At 49.7% G+C, this 18,886-nt stretch overlaps 6 protein-coding genes across 6 annotated transcripts; 2 read left to right on the plus strand and 4 right to left on the minus strand.

Annotated features, from left to right (window-relative positions):
* Window positions 1–33: 33 nt before the first annotated feature.
* Window positions 34–504, minus strand: LRP88_12824 (uncharacterized protein; the record flags this gene model as incomplete). The annotated part of the gene is made up of 1 exon (XM_083249210.1): window positions 34–504. One exon carries the CDS (start codon window positions 502–504, stop codon window positions 34–36), a length of 471 nt encoding a protein of 156 aa, XP_083095012.1.
* Window positions 505–1,399: 895 nt separating this feature from the next.
* Window positions 1,400–2,565, minus strand: LRP88_12825 (uncharacterized protein; the record flags this gene model as incomplete). Its single annotated transcript, XM_083249211.1, has 5 exons — window positions 1,400–1,404; window positions 1,457–1,683; window positions 1,733–2,085; window positions 2,167–2,201; window positions 2,352–2,565. The coding sequence occupies 5 exons, from the start codon at window positions 2,563–2,565 to the stop codon at window positions 1,400–1,402; spliced, it is 834 nt and encodes a 277-aa protein (XP_083095013.1).
* A 571-nt stretch (window positions 2,566–3,136) lies between these two features.
* On the plus strand, window positions 3,137–4,712 carry LRP88_12826 (uncharacterized protein; the record flags this gene model as incomplete). Its single annotated transcript, XM_083249212.1, has 3 exons — window positions 3,137–3,352; window positions 3,402–4,130; window positions 4,182–4,712. 3 exons carry the CDS (start codon window positions 3,137–3,139, stop codon window positions 4,710–4,712), a joined length of 1,476 nt encoding a protein of 491 aa, XP_083095014.1.
* Window positions 4,713–5,671: 959 nt separating this feature from the next.
* On the minus strand, window positions 5,672–7,270 carry LRP88_12827 (major facilitator superfamily domain-containing protein; the record flags this gene model as incomplete). The annotated part of the gene is made up of 3 exons (XM_083249213.1): window positions 5,672–6,571; window positions 6,628–7,123; window positions 7,176–7,270. The coding sequence occupies 3 exons, from the start codon at window positions 7,268–7,270 to the stop codon at window positions 5,672–5,674; spliced, it is 1,491 nt and encodes a 496-aa protein (XP_083095015.1).
* A 475-nt stretch (window positions 7,271–7,745) lies between these two features.
* LRP88_12828 (fungal specific transcription factor domain-containing protein) lies at window positions 7,746–9,198 on the minus strand (the record flags this gene model as incomplete). The annotated part of the gene is made up of 3 exons (XM_083249214.1): window positions 7,746–8,181; window positions 8,234–8,249; window positions 8,793–9,198. 3 exons carry the CDS (start codon window positions 9,196–9,198, stop codon window positions 7,746–7,748), a joined length of 858 nt encoding a protein of 285 aa, XP_083095016.1.
* Window positions 9,199–12,500: 3,302 nt separating this feature from the next.
* On the plus strand, window positions 12,501–13,916 carry LRP88_12829 (sulfatase family protein; the record flags this gene model as incomplete). The annotated part of the gene is made up of 4 exons (XM_083249215.1): window positions 12,501–12,632; window positions 12,683–13,532; window positions 13,583–13,794; window positions 13,851–13,916. The coding sequence occupies 4 exons, from the start codon at window positions 12,501–12,503 to the stop codon at window positions 13,914–13,916; spliced, it is 1,260 nt and encodes a 419-aa protein (XP_083095017.1).
* Between the last annotated feature and the right edge of the window lie 4,970 nt (window positions 13,917–18,886).

Raw genomic sequence — 18,886 nt, forward strand, 5'->3', positions numbered from 1 at the left:
ATTATTTCATAGCGGTGTCTTTCCTCAAGCGGCTTAATCCTCATCACTGTCCTCTTCGACCTCCACCAAGTCGATAACCAACGCTGCTCCATCATTCAACTTGTCAAGCTGGAACCCAGCCCCAAGAGCATTGTTGGCATCATGTATACATCCAGCCACGTCCAAGCCGATATCATGTTCCTTGAGAGCTAGACAGACGATTCGAAAATGCTCGTGGTGAACGTCATCCAGTTCGTCACCCTGCTTATCTCCTTCGCCTCCGTCAAAGATAAGGACCGAATCGCCGTGAACGAGGCAAAAACTCTCGTCTACTCCCCGGTATGACTTGATGGCTGCTGCGAGCTGTGCTGGTTTGGTGCTGGCACTTGCGACGAGGCGTGTGAAGACACGCGCGCCCAGCAAAGCGTTGACTGCTGAGGGCTTTTTTGGTGAAAAGATGCAGACATTAGCTGGTAGGGTTGGTTTGCTTGCGTCAGCGTTGCTGGTGGTATTTTGGACTGACATGTTGGCTCGTCGGTTTGGTTGATGTGATTGTTGGCGGTTGTTGGGTTTGGGTGAGAAAAATAATGCATTTAAATTTCTGTTCACTAGGCTTGATGACTAATCCTGATTCAAAGGCAGAAGCTATCTACAACCTACCTCCCAACACATAACAAACGAGTTTCTAGAGTTCTATTGTTAGATTTACGCGTTTCTATGGAGTCTATTGCCTTACTAACGACTCGATAAGTTCTGAAGGGCTTCACCATCGAGACGTTAGGTTAGCCCACCTACCGTTTCTTTCGCCTCATCGCTAAGTATTGACATCGTCTAATAAAAAGTAAATTTCAAGAATTATACGCACATTGCCCTTTTCTGGCACGTGAATGACACTCCCTACGTACCTATATAGGCGGCAATTGGATCCCTGTAGTGGAGCTGTTCATCGCTCTTCGAAGCTCAGTGCTTACTCGAGAATATGCAGACAACCATCTAGTTTGTATGAAGGTTGTTTAGGACATGTAGCTTCCAGATGTCACTCAAGAAATTGAATAATACGTAATTTACCATCGATTTACGCGATCCAGACTCACTTCCCTTAATTATTTTAGAAAGATACAAGTGATCCATGCCGAAAAGATCTGGCTTCATCAACGGCGCGCCGTACCCTAGAGCCAGCTGAACGCGTTCTTGGGCATGGTCGGCCAACCTCCCCAACGCAACGAAGTGACTGATTTTACTGCTTTATTGACGTCTATCTAAAACAACCAGGCTTTTGAAATCTCATACTAAGAACAGCCTAGCTAAGGTATTATGTGTTCTGTGCTTTTGTTACTCCCTCTACTCCGTTCCACATCAATTTCGTAAGTCTTGAATACCTGCACGCCGCCATTCCCACCATCGCCAGTGTTCGCTCTCTTCATACTATGAAGCTGATGTGACCGGGTTCCGTCACTGTTATCTATCCTGAGCGCACCACTTTTCCATGACTGACTGCCACCCCTGGACCGTGAGAAGAAGACGGCAAACGAGGGCAGATATGTTGTGACAAGTCGCTTGAGGCGCATCGCGCAAGCGCAGATGATGCCGAGGTTGATCTCGACGATTGACCATATACCAAGGATTGCTTGGGTATAGGTGGCGTCCTGGGTTTTACTGAGGACGAGGACGTAAGGGAGGCGAGCTATGGAGCAAATGACGACGCTGGAAACTGTAAGCACAATGATTGACTTGGTGCGACAGATGGACTTACAAGGATCCGGCGGCGAGAATAGATCCAACTGACAGCTTCTGTTTAAACGACAGATTCAGACCATGAATGGTCGGAATTGGTACGGCCACGACGGCAAAATCACTCGCGATGTTGAGCACGGCGTGCGACAAGGCAACATTCTGGAGGCATTGCAAAGTCCCCTCCTTTAGCGGGTTGCATGGTCCACCAGCGACGATACAAAGAACCAGTGTGTATGTGAAGATGGCGACGGCGATGGCAACGACGGCGCAGCGATAGGGAATCGAGGGGTTGATGCGGAAGAGGATTGCGAGGATTGCGATTTTCGTGACGGAAGGCGTGATGAGATATGAGAGGGTGTTGGCGAGAAGGCCCTAATGCTGTTAGTAGTTGATCGAAATGGCGCTATGCCATTGACTTGCCTTGTTGAACTCGATAAGTTGTGCCAGAGAGACATCCCAGAGGTGCTTCCCCCAGCCGTAGTTCATCACTATTCCGGGTTAGAATACGTTTGAATTGGATATACAAAAAACTGACAGTGGACCATGGTAATAAAATACGCCATCGCGACGCCATATGATATCGTAATGATGACTGTTCACCGTTAGCTAGAGTTGAACGTTGCTGGCGGAGGACTTACCCAGATCAATCTCAATTTTTTGTATCAGCTTGAAAGACTGAAAATATCGGAGGCCAAGAAAGACCGTCACAAAGAAGTAGGTGACGGCAAAGGAAATGACTGTTCCGATCTGTAGTGAGTTGTAGGGCGCATCAAAATCTGGTATCTGGTCGCCTGGGGGCAGCATCCCCGGCGTTTTCGCCAGGTCAGCCTGACTCGGCATCTGGGTCGTCATCTTCGTCTTTGAAGCCGTTTGACGAAAGAAACGGACGTGAACAACCTTCTGGAAGGAAGGACATGTTTATCCGCAAAAACTGGCGTGAGGACATGCACTCCTTTTACTAGTTCCTGGAAATATGGAGCCATGCAAGAATTTTGCCCAGATTTCTAAAGGATGATAACCACGCCAGGGACTGATTGATCGTCCAAACCAAACGGCTCATGTATCACGGCCCCATATCGTCCCCATTTACGCGACGAATCGCTGGCAACCCGATGTCGCAATGCTAGCTTAGACCCTGAGCGGATAAGGGCCGTTGACGAGCTTTAACCGTCACTAGCTAGGGAGGATGAGGCTAAAACGGAAAGCTGATACGCGCCAAAAGCCCTAGACCCTGCCGTGCATGCTTTTATCCTTGTCCCATGCGAACCCAACTGTCCCCTGGCCACGGACTCGGGGCCTTTCAGGAACCCGAATGTGGTCTGTTGGAAGATACTTGACATGGCTGTGTCCCTGATCCAAGTCTTGGGAAACGAAACGCTGTCAGTAAGCGAAGGAACAGAATATTCCCGACGACAGCGTCAATATGTGGTTCGGATCTTCCCCAGCCGTGGAGCTCGTCCCGAGCGATCGGGTACGACCGATCCACTTCTTCGAGAACAGTCCTCTGGTTCAGGGAAACAACATGGCTGTGTCTATCGTGTTTGATGGAGTCCTGGACCCTGAGAAACTTCACAGATCTCTCGAAGGGCTTGTGAAGCGGAAAGGCTGGGAGCGACTGGGAGGAAGATTGAGGAAGAACGTGAGAAAACTTCAAATCACTCTACGGCCCCGCTGACAGTATCTCGCAGGCCTCTGGTAACATTGAATGGCACATACCCACCGAATTCACGGCGGAGCGACCCGCAATAACCTTTTCTCACGTCGATCACAACATGCCTGCATCTTCACATCCTGCAGCTTCGAAGATACCTCGACCGAGCGATCGACCAGCCGTAGTGTCAGACCCGGACGACTTGGAAGAACTGGCATGGGGGCCAGGATATACGCCGGGAGGAATCTCTGACTATTTGACGGCTGATCGCCCTGTCTTGGGTCTGCGAGTCAATTCGTTCACGGATACTACGATCACAACACTACAATGGCAGCACGTGGCTTTTGATGCGCTTGGCATGCAATATGTGGTCGAGGGCTGGAATGATATGCTGTGGGGGGACGAAGACGATATCCCAGACCCCTGCGACATGGACCCCGATCCCTTTGATGCTCTGGCCAAGGGTACTCGTCCTACGACAGAAGAACACGTCTTGTCCAAGACGCGAGTAGGACTGGGAGGTATGCTCAAGTGGGGACTGGGCTATGGTGTCGATATGCTTCTCCGGGCCAAGGAGAACCGTATGGTTTGTGTACCACAAACTTACTGGCAGGCGCAGCTTGACAAGGCTTTGGACGAACTGCGTGAAGAGGCGGTCGCGAATGGAGAAGATGTGTCAAAGGTGTTTCTGACCGAGAATGACATTTTGACGGCGTGGATTATGCGGTGTGTCATTACACCTCTGGATATGAGCCCGGATAGACCAGTACGTGTCTCTTGTCTGTCATATAATGTTCTTTGGCTAACTTGCAACCAGGTCAACATCTCCATCGCCATGTCCCTGCGCAAGGCATTTGAAAACGACCTCATCCCCCCATCTTCCGAGCGCCCATACGTAGGCAACGCATTCGGCTGGGCAAACATCCTCCTCCAAGCCAAAGACATCACCACAAAACCCCTAAGCTATGTCGCACGCCAAGTCCGTCGGGCGATCAACGAGCAAGGAACACGAGCACAGCACGAGGCTTACTTTGCCCTGGTTCGCCAACACGGCATGGGTCTCCCCATTGTAATTTTCGGAGATGGAAATATGGCGCAGGTGGGATTATCCAACTGGTCAAAAGCAGGCCTGTTTGACCTGGACTTTTCACCAGCGCTGAAAAGTGGCAGTGGACCGTGTCGGCCTGTGTATGTGCAGGAGAATCACGGGCCTATCAAGCCGGTGGATGGATTCTTTATCCTGGGTAAAGATGAGAAAGGTAATTACTGGACTTCAGCTTGTAAGCTCAAGGGACAGTGGGAAAAGTTCCAGGAGCAGCTAGAGAAGGACTTTCAGGTGGGTGCGTAGCGGAGGCGGTTGGTGTGTGTGGCTGGTGGTGGTTGCTATAGACGTGATAAGTGCTTGTCAAGTATAGCGCCTGGTATAGATTTAACTATAGAAATACCTTAAAGATGAGAAAAGAGTATTTGAGCATCTATTGGCGCAGCATGGGATTGCCCCTTAGCGTTGAAAAGTCTATTTAATCCTTGTCTTCGTGGGGTCAGAAAGGGCTGAGAGGTTCGACGACGTTGTTCATGGTGGGCGGTGGACTTGGTTGGTGAATGTAAGAGATGTGTGAGATTTCGCTTAGATAACCCGAGGGGACGAACCTAATATTGGATTGGATACAAAATCTAACGGTAATAAGAGGCTGTCTATAAGGCTTTGATGACAGGGAGTACGTGTGACTGGGTAGTGGTAGATTCTTGGTTCGGTCTTGATCAAATTTCGTTTCTAGAATAGCCTATATGCTTACGCACTGCTAACAAACAGGGTTAAAATTAGCTCATGGCTTGTGCTTTCGGGATAAATACTTATCAGAAGCGCTTACAATGATCTGACATTCGGTATATCAGTCGACATAAGAATAGCCCTTCTAGTGTTATGCAACATGGGTATGCCCCCTGCAGCCCCAGTTTTGGCAATTTACCCCTTCAGTTGAAGGAAATAGCAATTACCCTCAAAATTGCAATATAAAATACACTCTTTACGAAGCTGTCGCACGAAGCACCCACCTTGTCGTGGCTTGAGGCCTGGAACAATACTCAGTCTTCTGGCTCAGTTATCGCATCGAGGGCCGGGTTTCAACTATAACAAATAACACATTATTAATACAGCATAGCATCATATCCCAATGCTAACACAGGAACAATACTCTATGTTGCATCTCTGGGATTAATAGGAAGGTCGGCGGGTGGGCAAAGACTTGCTCCTGTAGCTAATATGCTTCTGTCTCTTGTCGTCTCGAGTAGGACCTATCTTAGGTTTTACAGCTGATTCTTGACCCTTGACTTGCCACCATCTCGGCTGATTTCCGATACTCCATGCTCAGTGACGAGTTCTCCAGCAATCGTCTCCTTGGCAAGCTTCCGGTTCTCATTCCAGTAGTAGAACATCAGAACCGCAATAAGTACCACGCTTCCAGCATAAATACAGAGTACCTTGAGGAATCCGTGGTAGTAGTACGGCGCATCGCTCTTGACAAAGATGTTCTGCCCACACAAACCACCGAGGTTGGAGCCAGCAACAGCAAGTGCAAGACCGATGCATCGTTCTTGGGGGTGAGCTGTGTTGACGCTGAACCAGGCATCGTTGATGCTCTGGGAGACTGCCATTCCGGATGTGAGGACGGTGAGAATTGCATACTTCAGCCACACATCGCTGCTCCTGACGACTGCATATTGAACTCCAGAGAAGATGATCGAGTAGACTGCGCAGATCAGACATAAAAGACCGCGGCGTGATGTTTTGTCGCTGATCCAGGCGACGGTTATGGCAAAAATGCAGACTCCAAAGTTGTGAACAGAGGAGAGAAAAGAGGCAGTGGTGGCGTCAAACCCCAGGTTCTTGATAATGGTAGGTGAGTATACCCCGAGTCCTCCCTTTGGGGTGAGAGAAATGACATTGACGCCGAAATGGCCCCAGATGCGGAAGCTCGTTAACACAATCTGGAGTACTCTCTTGGGACTGATGCCCTCGAGGCGGACTGTCTTGCGAGGGTCGTCGAGAATGACTCGGTTGTTAAGGATACGGCGCTCTTCGTCGTTGAAAAAGTTGAGGCTTTGAAGACCGCAGAGAGGGGTGGTGTTATCCGTTGATCGAGGCATCAAGAATATGAACATGATTCCGACGACAAAGGTAAACAGGCCGTCGATAAGAAACAACCACTAGAAGCAAGTCAGAATCAGTGATGGAGTGAATCGCATGGCCAGGGGAGACATACCTGCCACTTCTGTAATCCTGACGACTCCGGAATTTTAAAGATGGCACCTGCGAGAAGACCACCGATGCCGCTGGAAAAGTAGTTGCCAATGTACACCAGAGTTACTCGCATCGCCATCTCTCTCCTGGTATAAAACGATGCCAGAATTGTCAAGGATGCAGCGAGATATCCAGCCTCCCACATTCCCAAGATGAACCTCGTCGCATAAAAGCCCGCCAAGTTATGAATCGCCGTCTGAGCCGTCGCAACGGTTCCCCAGGCAAAGATCTGAATGGTGAGCCAAAGAGCGGGGCCAATCCTCGAAAGAACCATGTTGAACGGAATCTCAAAGACAACGATGGCGGCGAGCATGAGCTGGTTTCCATAGTTGACGTTGTTGTTGTCGATGCCAAGGTCTTTTGTGAAGCTTGTCGTCAGGGCGTAAGAGAGGTTTCCTTTGTCGAGTTGAAGAGCGAAGAGACCCAGCATGAGCATGGGCAGGATCGTAAAGTCAAGTCTAACATCGGTTAGTCCTCGGCCAGTCTCGAGAGGAAAAGTGTTATGCTCACTTTCTTCGTAAGTGAGCTTCGGCCTTTGGAGTCCAATCGGCAACTATGAGAGCCTCCGAAGATGGTTGGTTCTGAGGAATCTTCTCAGTTGACATGTTGGGTGAAGCCTCGACTGGAGTTGCAGCCTCTGGCCGGATAGAAACTTGAGTGACCATTGTATTGTCGCCGCAGCCAGGCGCTTCTCGGAGGTGATCTGTTGTCTTGCCTGGTTTAAATTGCCGACATCCGGCCTTCTATAAGTCCTGACTGCATTAGCCAAGACGTGATAGCCCAATCCTAGGTTGATGGTGCAATTGTTTGGTGTTGTTGTGGCATCGCGTGGAAACCCCAAACTCGAATCAATGTCAGTATCGGCAGCCATCGGCCATAGGAAGTGGTTTCCGATGGCCGATGCAGAGAATTGGAGATGTGCGATGGCACAAGAACGATGGTCGATGACGCAAGATGGAGAACGGCGCTAAGGCTCACCCCAAGACTCCAGCCGATGCTCGATCTCAAGAGCTATACGAAGTACAAGAAGATTTGAAAGGGTCTTTGTATTATCTATTTGACCTTGTATTGCTGCGGGAGTCAATTGACCGTGAATAAATGCTGGATTGAAGACAGGTCAACATCGCCAAAGATGCCAATCGCATCCAAGTTGAGGTCCGTATGTACGCATGTCGCCTCCGAGTGCCCATCCTCCAGGCGATATTCCGGATAAGCATGAGAAGGAAACTCAAACTTTAGCTCCTTTAGAGAATGTCCAAGCTTCTCAAAGGCATTGCGGGGGCTCTTATCCTCAGCGGGAGAACTGATGGTGCTCCCGGTCCCAGCGAAAGGTCCGGGAGCACTCAAGGCTTGCTCGACGTATTCCGAGACTGCTTCTATAATGGCATCTAGGGTATCGCAGTATTTGCGAATAGCCGGGTTCCTCTCGGCTGCCGCATATAGCGACGATGAGCATACGCGGAGGTCGTTGGCTCTTGCTGGGGTCCAGAGACTGGGGACTTTGGACACCACGTAGCTGGGCGTGTCAGCCTGTAGCCTTTTGTAATTCTCATATTGTATTGACTCACCATATAGTCGTACCAGCTACAAAAACTGAGTTAATCATGGTAAATGAATACCCGAGACACCGCTTCAAACGAAGCTTCTTGAAGAGCTGGCACACACTGCCTGCCGCTTCAAGGCAAGTTTTAATCAAATAGTCTGAGTGATGCAGCGTGGATAATAGCGGTTCAATGAGCACGCATACCGACTTCTTCACATGAAGTTGTAAGAAATCGTAATCAGGCGCACTGTAATCCGGCAAAGAGGCCTCGAACTGATAAAGTCGATCGAGGAGGGGAGGGATCTGCTCCCGGTCGATCGATTCCCGGTCAACTCGGTATAGCTGAGTGAAAGCGTTCGAGTTGATTCTCCCAAGCTGGATTATGGAGATAAAGACTCTCGTATCAAGGGGTCTTTTTGATTCACTTTGTGATTCCGAGCGAGCCATGTCGTCACTGCCTGGGCGTATTGGATATGTCGTAGGTGCTGGTAGCTTTGCATCTATGTCGTGCTCTGAAAGGCTGAAGGGTCGTTTGAGAGACCAGCAGATGTTTCTCTCTATGACGTATACAGCCCAGAACAAACGTCGATGCCGCTCAGCAGCCACAGTAGAGAGACTAGTGTAGTGATGTTCTCGATGGAGGTCGGCATCGATGGCTGTGCGGACAGCTGATCCGATCAAGTACCAGACCTCGGAAGAGAAACAGGCGCGGAGCTTGTAGAGAATAATCCAAAGAAGGATCTCAGTCTGCGTAACCAAGTCTGTCTCCTCGATCTCATCTCGTAACTTCAATGCCCTTGAAAAGTAGATTTCTGGTCGTGGTCCGGGTGAAACTCCAGTGAGTTGCATGACTGCCGCTCCGATGGCACAGGACATGTAGAGTCGGACGAGTTTCACCCGATCCTCGTCTGTTGATGTCGCAGCATCAGGGCCCAGTTCATTTGTCTGAATAATCTCGGTGTAATCGCAAAAGGGTACGCGTCGGTGCATGCTCTCTAGATATGTCGTCAATATCTGCCGTCGAATCTCTGGATCTGTCTTCCATATCGTCTCCTGATGACGTGTCCCCTGTAGCTCATTACTAGAAGCGATGCTTCTCTGCTGAGGGTCTCTTGTGGTGGGTAATGTCGTAGGAATTTCGGGCGAGAATCGTGGAGTCTGCCTTGTTCTCTCTTGTGGAGGCGGCTCTTGAGTTGAGTCGTAGCTTGGATCCCAATCATCATCTGGCTGTGACAAGGCCGGGCTCGCCCCGTCATAAGTCGCTCGGCTAGATGCTTGATTTTCCAATATTTCGATCCTATTGAGAAGCTCCTCCTTCGATAGAGTCCCCAGGCGTCTCAATGAGGGTGTGGAGATTCTGCTGCAAGGGATGTTGGCGGCTTCGCAGTTTGAGCACGCGGGGAAGCCGACACATCGTTGTTTTCGTCGGTGACAGCGGAGACAAGCCTTGACAGTTGCACCTCGCTTCTTTTGCACGCCGCTGGTCTCCATTGCGTTGCTACTTTTCCCGCCGAATGGTGAACACCAATCTTGTCTGCTGTCGGGGGCTATGGACTGTTTTGAGGGACGTTCGCAACGAAGAGCCGAAATAGCGTCATTTGACCGCGAATCACAACATGGGGCTAAACCTATTGAAGCAATGCTTTTATTTCCACCTATGGCCCTAAACCAATTGGAAGTGAGAAACTCTTCCCCGCATTTTGTGGTGCTTCAAGCCGCAATTGTAACCATCCATCCTGGCTTCATCTGTCTTCCACCTGCACGAGGTCACCTGTGCCCCGGTAGCTCACCCTCCCAATGGCTTCTCCCGCATGGTGAGAGTGGCAACCAATGCCAAAGTGATGCATCCCACAGACAGAACTTTCACATAGGGAATTAGCACGCGAAGTATCTCTTAGGTGTGAATTGACGTACTGTTCGAACAGGCAATCGCCCGGATATACGCCTTGGACACCAAAACCCACAGATGATCTGGGAGGTTCTGGGTATATTCGGCATTTGATGTTACGTTCCGAATGATCTTGACATACTTAGCACTTCCATGGTGTAGGAAACACCTCGCGTTTTAACATACCTCGTCTCCACTTTCGACCCCGCGTAGTAGTGTCTCAAGCCCATGTCTGAGGACGTAGTTGATCGTGGCCGTGGATATGCTCGCACCCATCAGAACCCCGACGTTTTGCGCAAGGAACCATGAAGCTCCGGCAATGGCTATCTCAGACCGGTCCAGAGACGCTGCGAGATGTACGAAAGTCGTGGATTGTATGACACCCATACCGGTGCCGGGTAGGGCGACAAGCAATGCGTCAAACCACCGTGTACTCCCTCTCCAGCGGAGAAAGATCAGGGAGAACCCGACTAAACCGACAATATTTCCGAAAGCTGTTAGTCCTTTATACCGTTGTGTCTTGGTAATTAGTCGCTGGCTCGTGATTGTCCCGAAAGCGTTGCCTACTACAACTGGGACAATGCGACTGCTACTAGAGGCAATGGACTCCCGCCCGATGACTTGGAAGTACATGGGAATTGTGTAGAGCAACTGACATAAAATTAGCATCTGTTGCGTCGCCCAAATTGCAAATGAGGGCTACAAACTCCAAATTGGCCAGCCGCCTGGAAGCAGACGATCGAGTACGATGTCAGAACCTCCCGTTTGAAAATGAGCTCTAGCGGTAAGATTGGCTCTTTCGCGTAATACTTTTCTATGGCACAGAAAAGGAATAGTGACAGCACGAATGCGCCAACCAGGCTGTAGATGACGAGGCTCAGACCATGCTTGGTACAAAAGTCCAACGACAAAAGACCGGTGAGAACAGTAGCAACGAGCATTGCCGCGCCTGCAAAGTCGACTCGGGATATCTTGGACCCGGCGGGTTGTGAGTCCACATCCTCTTCAAGGACTTCTTCCTTTGGCTCGGGCAGTCTCCAGAGCACAAGAGCAAGCCCAGTTAATGCCACGGGAAGCTGGATAAGGAACGGCCTGCGTTGGAGTTAGTCCCGTTGACAGCTTGGGCACGCGCCTCTGGCAAACTCACCAACGCCAGCCAACGCTGCCAGCAAGCCATCCTCCAATCGGTCCTCCAAGGGACCGGGCTATTGTGGCTGTCAAGTTCACATAGCCTCGATACTGCGCCACTTTCGGCAGCGGAATCACGTCTATACACTTGAGCAAGCTGGTACGTAGCCAATCCGGGAGTGCAATTCACCAGCAACAATTATTGAAGTCAACGCAATCTTTCCAGCGCTTCCTATTCCGCTGATGGCACGCCCTAGAAGTAGATGCCAGTAGCTCTGACCAACTGCGCTGTAAGAAAGAGTGAGTGTCGTTGCCATCTTTGAGAATGCTTGACTTACACGAGCAGGCAGCCTATTCCGAAGACAATCCAGCAAAAGACTAGGCAGACTTTTCTTCCATAAATATCACTCAGCTTTCCATACTATACACATAGTAAGCATGTATTTCTCAATAAGGCCTCCTACTCTCACCAAGGGTTGGCTCGCTGACTGGGCCAGCGTGTAGATTGTCAAGAGCCACGCCGCAGATGACAAGGCGTTGAACTCAGACGCGATGCGTTGATTAGTTGCAATTACAACAGAAGAAACGACGTTTGACAAGAAGATGCCTAGTATAATTCAGTAAACAAGGCTCTTTGGTGAAGTAGAGAGTACCTACCCGCCAGAAGGATTGGAAAGACCACCAACGTAATGCTTGACGCTGGTGTTTCATTTTCTGGAAAGTCTGTTAATGCGGGCCCGGTTTCTAGGATTTGTTCACCTACTATCATCATCACGATGAGGTGATAACAGGGGAGTTTGTTCGTCCACCTCAACGATCGTATTATTCTTTTGCGCAACCATATGGGCTATTCAGCAAAGGGAATAGCGTATTCGACTCTTGGATGGACAATTCGGAGCAAAAGTCTCTCGGATTCTGCAATATTTTGCGAATTGGAGAATGCCCTTGCTGTGTCCCTCACTGCCGACAGCTGTGGCACAAAATGACCTAGTAAAGCCAATGCAGCATCGGCTGCTATGGAACAAGGATGCCAAAAACCCGCCGCTCCGATGCAATCGGCGTCGGCCGACCGTCGGGCATCGGAGCCGTCGGCCCCATCGGCGATCGGAGTCACCCATCGGGCAGGTTTCAATTGCACCATCGACCCTGCGACATTATTGAGTGGGATCAATATCGAGGATATTGTCTAGTCTTATTTAGGTGATTTATGTAGAATTGGCAATTCAACTGGCGATGTCGATCTCACCACTGATTCCTCTACAACACTGCCCTCAACATGTTTGCACTCACGGCTGGGCTATTGCTCTTTGTGCAGGCCGCGCTATGCAGCCGGCCCAACATTGTCTTCATCTTGACCGATGATCAGGACTTGCATATGGAGAGTGTCCAGCACATGCCTCACCTTACAGTTCGTATCACATACTCGGCTGGACCGAAGTCAACTAACAAGTTATCTAGAACCTGATCGTCAACGATGGTACGAGTTACAACCAACACTTTTGTACCGTAGCGCTATGTTGCCCTTCTCGGGCTACTCTCTGGACAGGTCAAGCTGCTCACAACCACAACGTGACCAACGTCTCCCCACCTCACGGAGGATATCCCAAAGTTGTCCAGCAAGGAATCAATGACGATAATCTCTTTGTTTGGATGCAAGAAGCCGGATACAATACCTACTACACTGGCAAGCTATGGAACTTTCACACCGTCGACAACTTCAACCAGCCCTATGCCAAAGGCTTCAATGGTTCTGACTTTCTTCTTGATCCGTTCACCTATCAATATTGGAACGCCAAGATTACACACAACGGGGAAGAGCCCGTGAGCTATGCAGGCCAGTACTCAACGGATGTCATCGCTGAGAAGGCTCTCGCTTGGCTGGATGAAGCTTTGGCAGAGGTGGACCCCTTCTTCCTGACAGTCTCACCAATCGCACCTCATTCCAACTGGATCATTGATACGGAACGAGATCTCTCGTACCTGGAAGAACCGAAGTCTGCCCCGAGACATCAGCGTTTGTTTTCCGACTATGTCATTCCCAGAGAGAAGAGCTTCAACACGGCGATCGACGGAGCAGCTGGTTGGGTTGGGGATCTGCCTCTACTGAACGAGACAACCTTGACGTATAATGATCACTATCAACGACAGCGACTTCGTGCACTTCAGTCAGTTGATGAAATGGTATCTGAACTTGTTGGCCGTCTCGAGAAAGCTGGACAACTGGAGAATACATATCTCTTCTACACAACAGATAACGGATATCACATCTCGCAGCACCGAATGAATCCTGGGAAAGAGTGTGGCTATGGTATGAATGCCACTTTTCTCGTGAAGAATTGTGATGCTGATATTATTTAGACACTGATATTCACATTCCCTTTTTTGTTCGCGGCCCAGGTGTCCCTGCAGGAGGGTCTGTCGACGTGGTCACAACTCACACAGACGTTTCCTCAACCCTTCTCCAAATCGCCGGCGTTGGCAAGGATACCGATGGGGCCATCATGCCGCTGGGAGATCCAAAGATCCATGCAGGCAGACATGAGCATGCTGCGATTGAGTACTGGGGTGCCGTAAGTCGTTCCATCTTTTGTGAATACCAGATGCTCATTATTCTAGGCTGTCCCAGAGGGAATTTACGGCGGTCGCAGCGACCGGCATCGCGAGGCTGGCGTTTGGCAAAACGTTTATCTGAACAACACTTTCAAGGGGCTGAGAATTGTGGCGGAAGAGTACAGTCTTTACTACTCAGTTTGGTGTACGAATGAGACGGAGTTCTTTGACCTCCAGGTATGTGCCACCGAGCCAAGAAGAGGGAGAACGTACCTAATGATGACCAGTCTGATCCTCATCAAACTCTAAACATTGCAGCCTCCAGCAAGTTACGCTCAGCATATCAGCTTTCTGGTCGCCCCCTGGAGCAGGTACTCTTGCGCCTAAATGCCCTCATCATGGTCCTCAAGACGTGCAAGGGCCAGACCTGCATACGGCCCTGGACAAGTTTGCATTCCGATGGAAGTGTAAACAGTCTAAAGTTGGCGCTTCAGAAAAAGTTTGATGATTTTTATGAGTCTCAGCCGCAGATGTGGTTTTTGGAATGCCCGGCAGCATACATCGCCGAGGTAGAGAACCAAGAACCTGTCAGCGTGTTCGCAGGAAGGTTGAATAAACAGGAGGCTGGGTTTGACTGGACCAGGCATTGGCAGTATTTCACATAGAAGAAGTAAAAGAAACGAAAGATTCTTCTTTTTCGTATTAATGGTAATGGTAATTTTTGGAAATTCCGAGTGGCTTTTTGAAGCAGACGCTCTTGTAGGAATAAACTATAGAAACCACTCGTGAGTAACTGTTAGCACTTGACTCAATGCCGCACACATTCCTGCCACATTTATACCTCGGTATGTTCCTCTTGCTTACCATCACATTGCGTCTCGTGACAAAGTCCTTGCCTAGGACGGCCAAGGTTGATTGCCGCTTGCTGCCTAGAGCGCCCAAGCGAACTAAGTTAAACACGGCCCTTAACAGAGCCTCATTCTTCCCAAAAGGGGACACTGCTTGGTAGATTCTCCACGGAGCTGTCACAGCGTGCTGCGAACTTAGGCGCCAAGCTGAGACACTATACTTTAATGTAGCGCCAAAGTCCATGTGTTGGGGGTCTCGAACATCAGGGCGGACTGTGGCTGCCAGCCATGGGAACTTGACGGTTCAGGTGACTGAGGCTCAGAGGCAAGCCACCCGCATAAAAACGGAGGTAAATCACTGTATAAGTGAGAAAGGCATTCCATGTTGGTTACAGGTACAGCTCTCAGACCTGGTATGCGACAGTCCTTCTCATTTCACCTATTTACTCTTTTTATAGAAGTCTAACAATGACGGACCAGAGAACACCTAGGCAGGAAGCCAACGACGAGAATAGAAAGGCCGAAGTGGCCAAGTTTTTCTTCTCTCTCGTTGTTCTGGGACTTGCTGCAACCCTCATTGCAAAGACTGGTCATGGAAAGCTGAGAAACGCCGCCATAGGCAACCTCGTCGTGGTGAGTCCCGCACTAACGATTAAATGAAATAGCATCAGTCTCGACTAATATCTCTGTATCTAGTCCATAGTGTCGCCATTCACTGGGATTCGCCTCTCCCATGGCCATTGGACAACCAGAGCACGATGGGGGTTGGTGTTTGCTTCGTCCATGTGGCTCATAGCCTCTGTCTTCATGTTCATCGGGGCCGCTACTACAGAGGTTGAAGTTTATACAAGATCGATTCAGCATCGGACCTCAGAGAGCTTGAATCGCAACCTGCCACGGGGCATGGGGGATTTCGTCAAGCTTGGGGTTGAGTGGGCTGCAGAACTGCAGAGCATTGCCTACGCTTGCGCCATATTCTCTTTGCTAAACTTGTGAGTTTCTCTACATTTCCTCTCCCCCTTTGTTACCCGTGGGGTTAAGAGACTAATCATCTGGTTTTTCTGGTAGTTTGACGTGCGTGCTTCAGTGGTGGTTTGATATGATAAAAGGCAAAAAAGAGCGAGAGCAGGGGGCTGCCGTTAGTACTGAGAACCGCTCGAGGGACCGCCAAAGGCGACATGGATAAGCACACATGAAGATGAGGAATATGTCAGCAGAATAGTGGTTTTTCACTTGTGAATAGAGCCCCAGTCGCTCCATTCCCCCAATTTTCCCGCGGAGAGAACCAACTCTGAGTGTATGATTTTCTGCGGCATTCAGCCTTTTTACTGGCTGTGCTTGGATGTGAGTCTCCTTTTACATTCGACTCTACCATATATCTTCCAAAGTAGAATAGTTAAAACATGATAAGACATGGGGAAATCCACGAAAAAAGTATGGCATCGAGGGAAGTGAGACGACGATTGCTGCGCCTCATTCTGATGCCTCTGCTGTGTTATGGCTCAACAGCACAAGGAAGTTCAGGCGAGGCAGGGCCATGGCCCTAACGCTCAGGGCTGCCAGCCCGTCAAAGAAGGTATGAACATGCCGTAGGCCCTCCAATGGATGTCGAGGTTTTCTCTGACGGATTGTTGAGCATAGTTTAGGATTTGACGTGATTAATATTCTGCTTAGCTGTAGAACTGTGCTTTTGAGACTTCAGTAGAATTAGCTTCGAGGTAACATCTAGAAAGCAGGGGTAGAGGGCACGACCAGGTTAATTTTGACTCCTTTATCCCCCCTCCAATCAGCGAGCAATTTAGACACGTTGCATACCAATAGAGACTACCTTACTCATACGCTCTCCTCCAAACCAGTCTCCCGCCATCGAGATCCGTCGTCAAAGCTATCTTCCCGACCTCTTCCGCCGACTGAACATCACAAATTTGAACCTCCGTCTTCTTCAACCCTTTCAACCCATCCGAACCACCCTCCCCGCTGTGATCCTGAGGCACGTTCATAAACGGCGAGTCTCTTGTCATCCCCGCAACACTACTCAAGAAGTCGGGAGCACTGATCATTGCACGAATGACAACGTTCGCAATGGCGATAACAAATAGCATTATCGTCGAAGCTAGCCAAACGGAGAACCAGGGCTTATGAAGGGCGTAGACGCTCTCCGTGAACTCAGACCACCCTGCAGTTGTGTTCTTCCACATGATGTCATGATTCTTGAGGCTCGTACCATCTGGGCCTGTAAGGACTGTGGAATTGAATGTGGCCGATACAAATGTGTTCAATGAGGTGGCAAATCGGGCTTCAAATACATCCAAAGAGACATCGGTAAAACAGCCCGGATAGTTAGTCGGCAAGGCTGTGCGTCTAAGAGTCTTAGGTGGGTCCTTAAGATAAGTCTCTATCAAGCCAGGTCTGCCTATACCATAATCTGAGGTCGTGAAAGGAAACTCCCAGGTGGTGCCCTTGAGAATGGCGTAGTTGGATAAAGCTGTCAAGTTGCAAGAATGGGAAACCCTGGTGTATGTCGAATCCGAGCAGCTCTGCAGCTCTGGTCATCCAATGCCGTCAATCTCGTGCAGCGGACCTCGACGTCTACGTAGGACGTGCTAACATCGCATGTACGCAAGAAGACGCTGCTGAGAAAAAGAGGTCCCGGGCAGCCTCCCCCAAGAACGAGCTTGAGCTTGGTGGTAGGCTCAGTATCATTTATGGGGTAAAAAGAAAACCGACTATGTTCGACAATGGTTTTGGTCTCGTTGACCGTGTCCAAGAAAATGTTGGGCAATTTCTGATTAGAAAGCTACCTTCATACTGATAGGGAAGGTACTTGCTCACATTGTGAAAGTAGAGTTTTTGTGCTGTAGGGGTGAGCCAGGTCGATCTGTTGAAGGCTGATCTGCACGAGAGCGTCATGTAATGGGATGGTACTATCATGGTGGAGTTGCCGGCTCGAGATGTCGAGCCCCCACGGATAGGGATACCGATGAATGACGCGTACGATACCACCATATCGATAGGAACTTCAGCTCAGGCGTCTGGCCGCTCGGGATCGTAGTGTGGTAGTAGCTCTAGGAATGGAACCCGCACGTTGCGTCATAGATCTTGCTGCCCAAGACGGGCTGCTTGCCACTTGCCCCCAAGATTCTGAAGAGCGGTGCCGAAGTCGTCACTGGAACCATTGGCGTGAGAGATCAAGACATCTGGAGTTGAAAACACTGAAGCGACCATATTTCTTAGGTTGAAGATGAAGTCTTCTCCTGCGTTTCCACCCATGAACATGCCCACGTCACCTCTAGAGTCACCCTGATACAAAGGATTCATATTAGAAATGTTGCTGCCGAGATAGTGCATAGCATGAATCTGCGTGGTGGTAGAATTCTGGAACAGATCGATAGAGCGGAGGGCGGCTTGTCCTCCGAGAGGACTAAGACACCAAATGACAGCAATGCCACATGTCCAAACGTGGATGTATCCAAATATGACCAAGTTTATGAAAGCCGAGATAGTGGTCTGGCTATTCGAGAGAAATTCCAGGGCCCCAAGAGTTGATCCTTTCTCGGCGCGGTAGAGGGCTATGGTCTTGAGAAATGGCCCAAGAATAGCCGCGAACGAGATGGGCCAGAGTGTTCAAGCAACTTGGAGGGCTTCTCGTACGCTATCGCCGAATTCACTCTGTTTTTGGTTGTGGAGGGATGCCACGATGCCTAGTAGCACTATACCTAGATTAGTTTGTAGTTAAGCCAGGGGGATGAGGTCAACCTACTGGCATAAAGAGTGGGAATCGTGAGTAAGACTCCTGGGACCCCGAACCTCCACAGTCGAGAAGGCGATTGCTCCTTCAAGGTGCCATGTGACTTTTGGCGAGACTCGGTGCCGGAATCATTTTCCTGTCCTAGTATCTCTACATCGGACGCGAGGTTTTGCAGCTCAACGTAAGATAGGCGTTCCATGACTGGGCAGGTAGTCGTCTCAAACGAGGTTAGTGGCGGGAAGAGAAGAGCCCGGAAAACCGGTGTTGCAGAGGCGTAGTTATTTACTCCGTACTTGAGGAAGATCAGCTCGCTTGTCAACCTTGCCAAGAGAAATGGCGGCTTATCCGCAGTAAACAGCGGGGCGAAGCTGTTGGTCCTGTTAGGGGGCTGTGTTACAAAGGATAGTAAGAAAACAGGTCAAACGCAACACTCGTATTAGACAAAACTTGACCTACAGTCATACGGGGAGACACGCATAAAGGCATATTTCATAAAAGCATCTGAAGACTAAAGGG

The sequence above is a fragment of the Fusarium phalaenopsidis genome, assembly GCF_050370095.1.
Source record: "Fusarium phalaenopsidis strain FUZ10S chromosome Unknown contig_32328, whole genome shotgun sequence".
NCBI lineage: Eukaryota > Fungi > Ascomycota > Sordariomycetes > Hypocreales > Nectriaceae > Fusarium > Fusarium phalaenopsidis.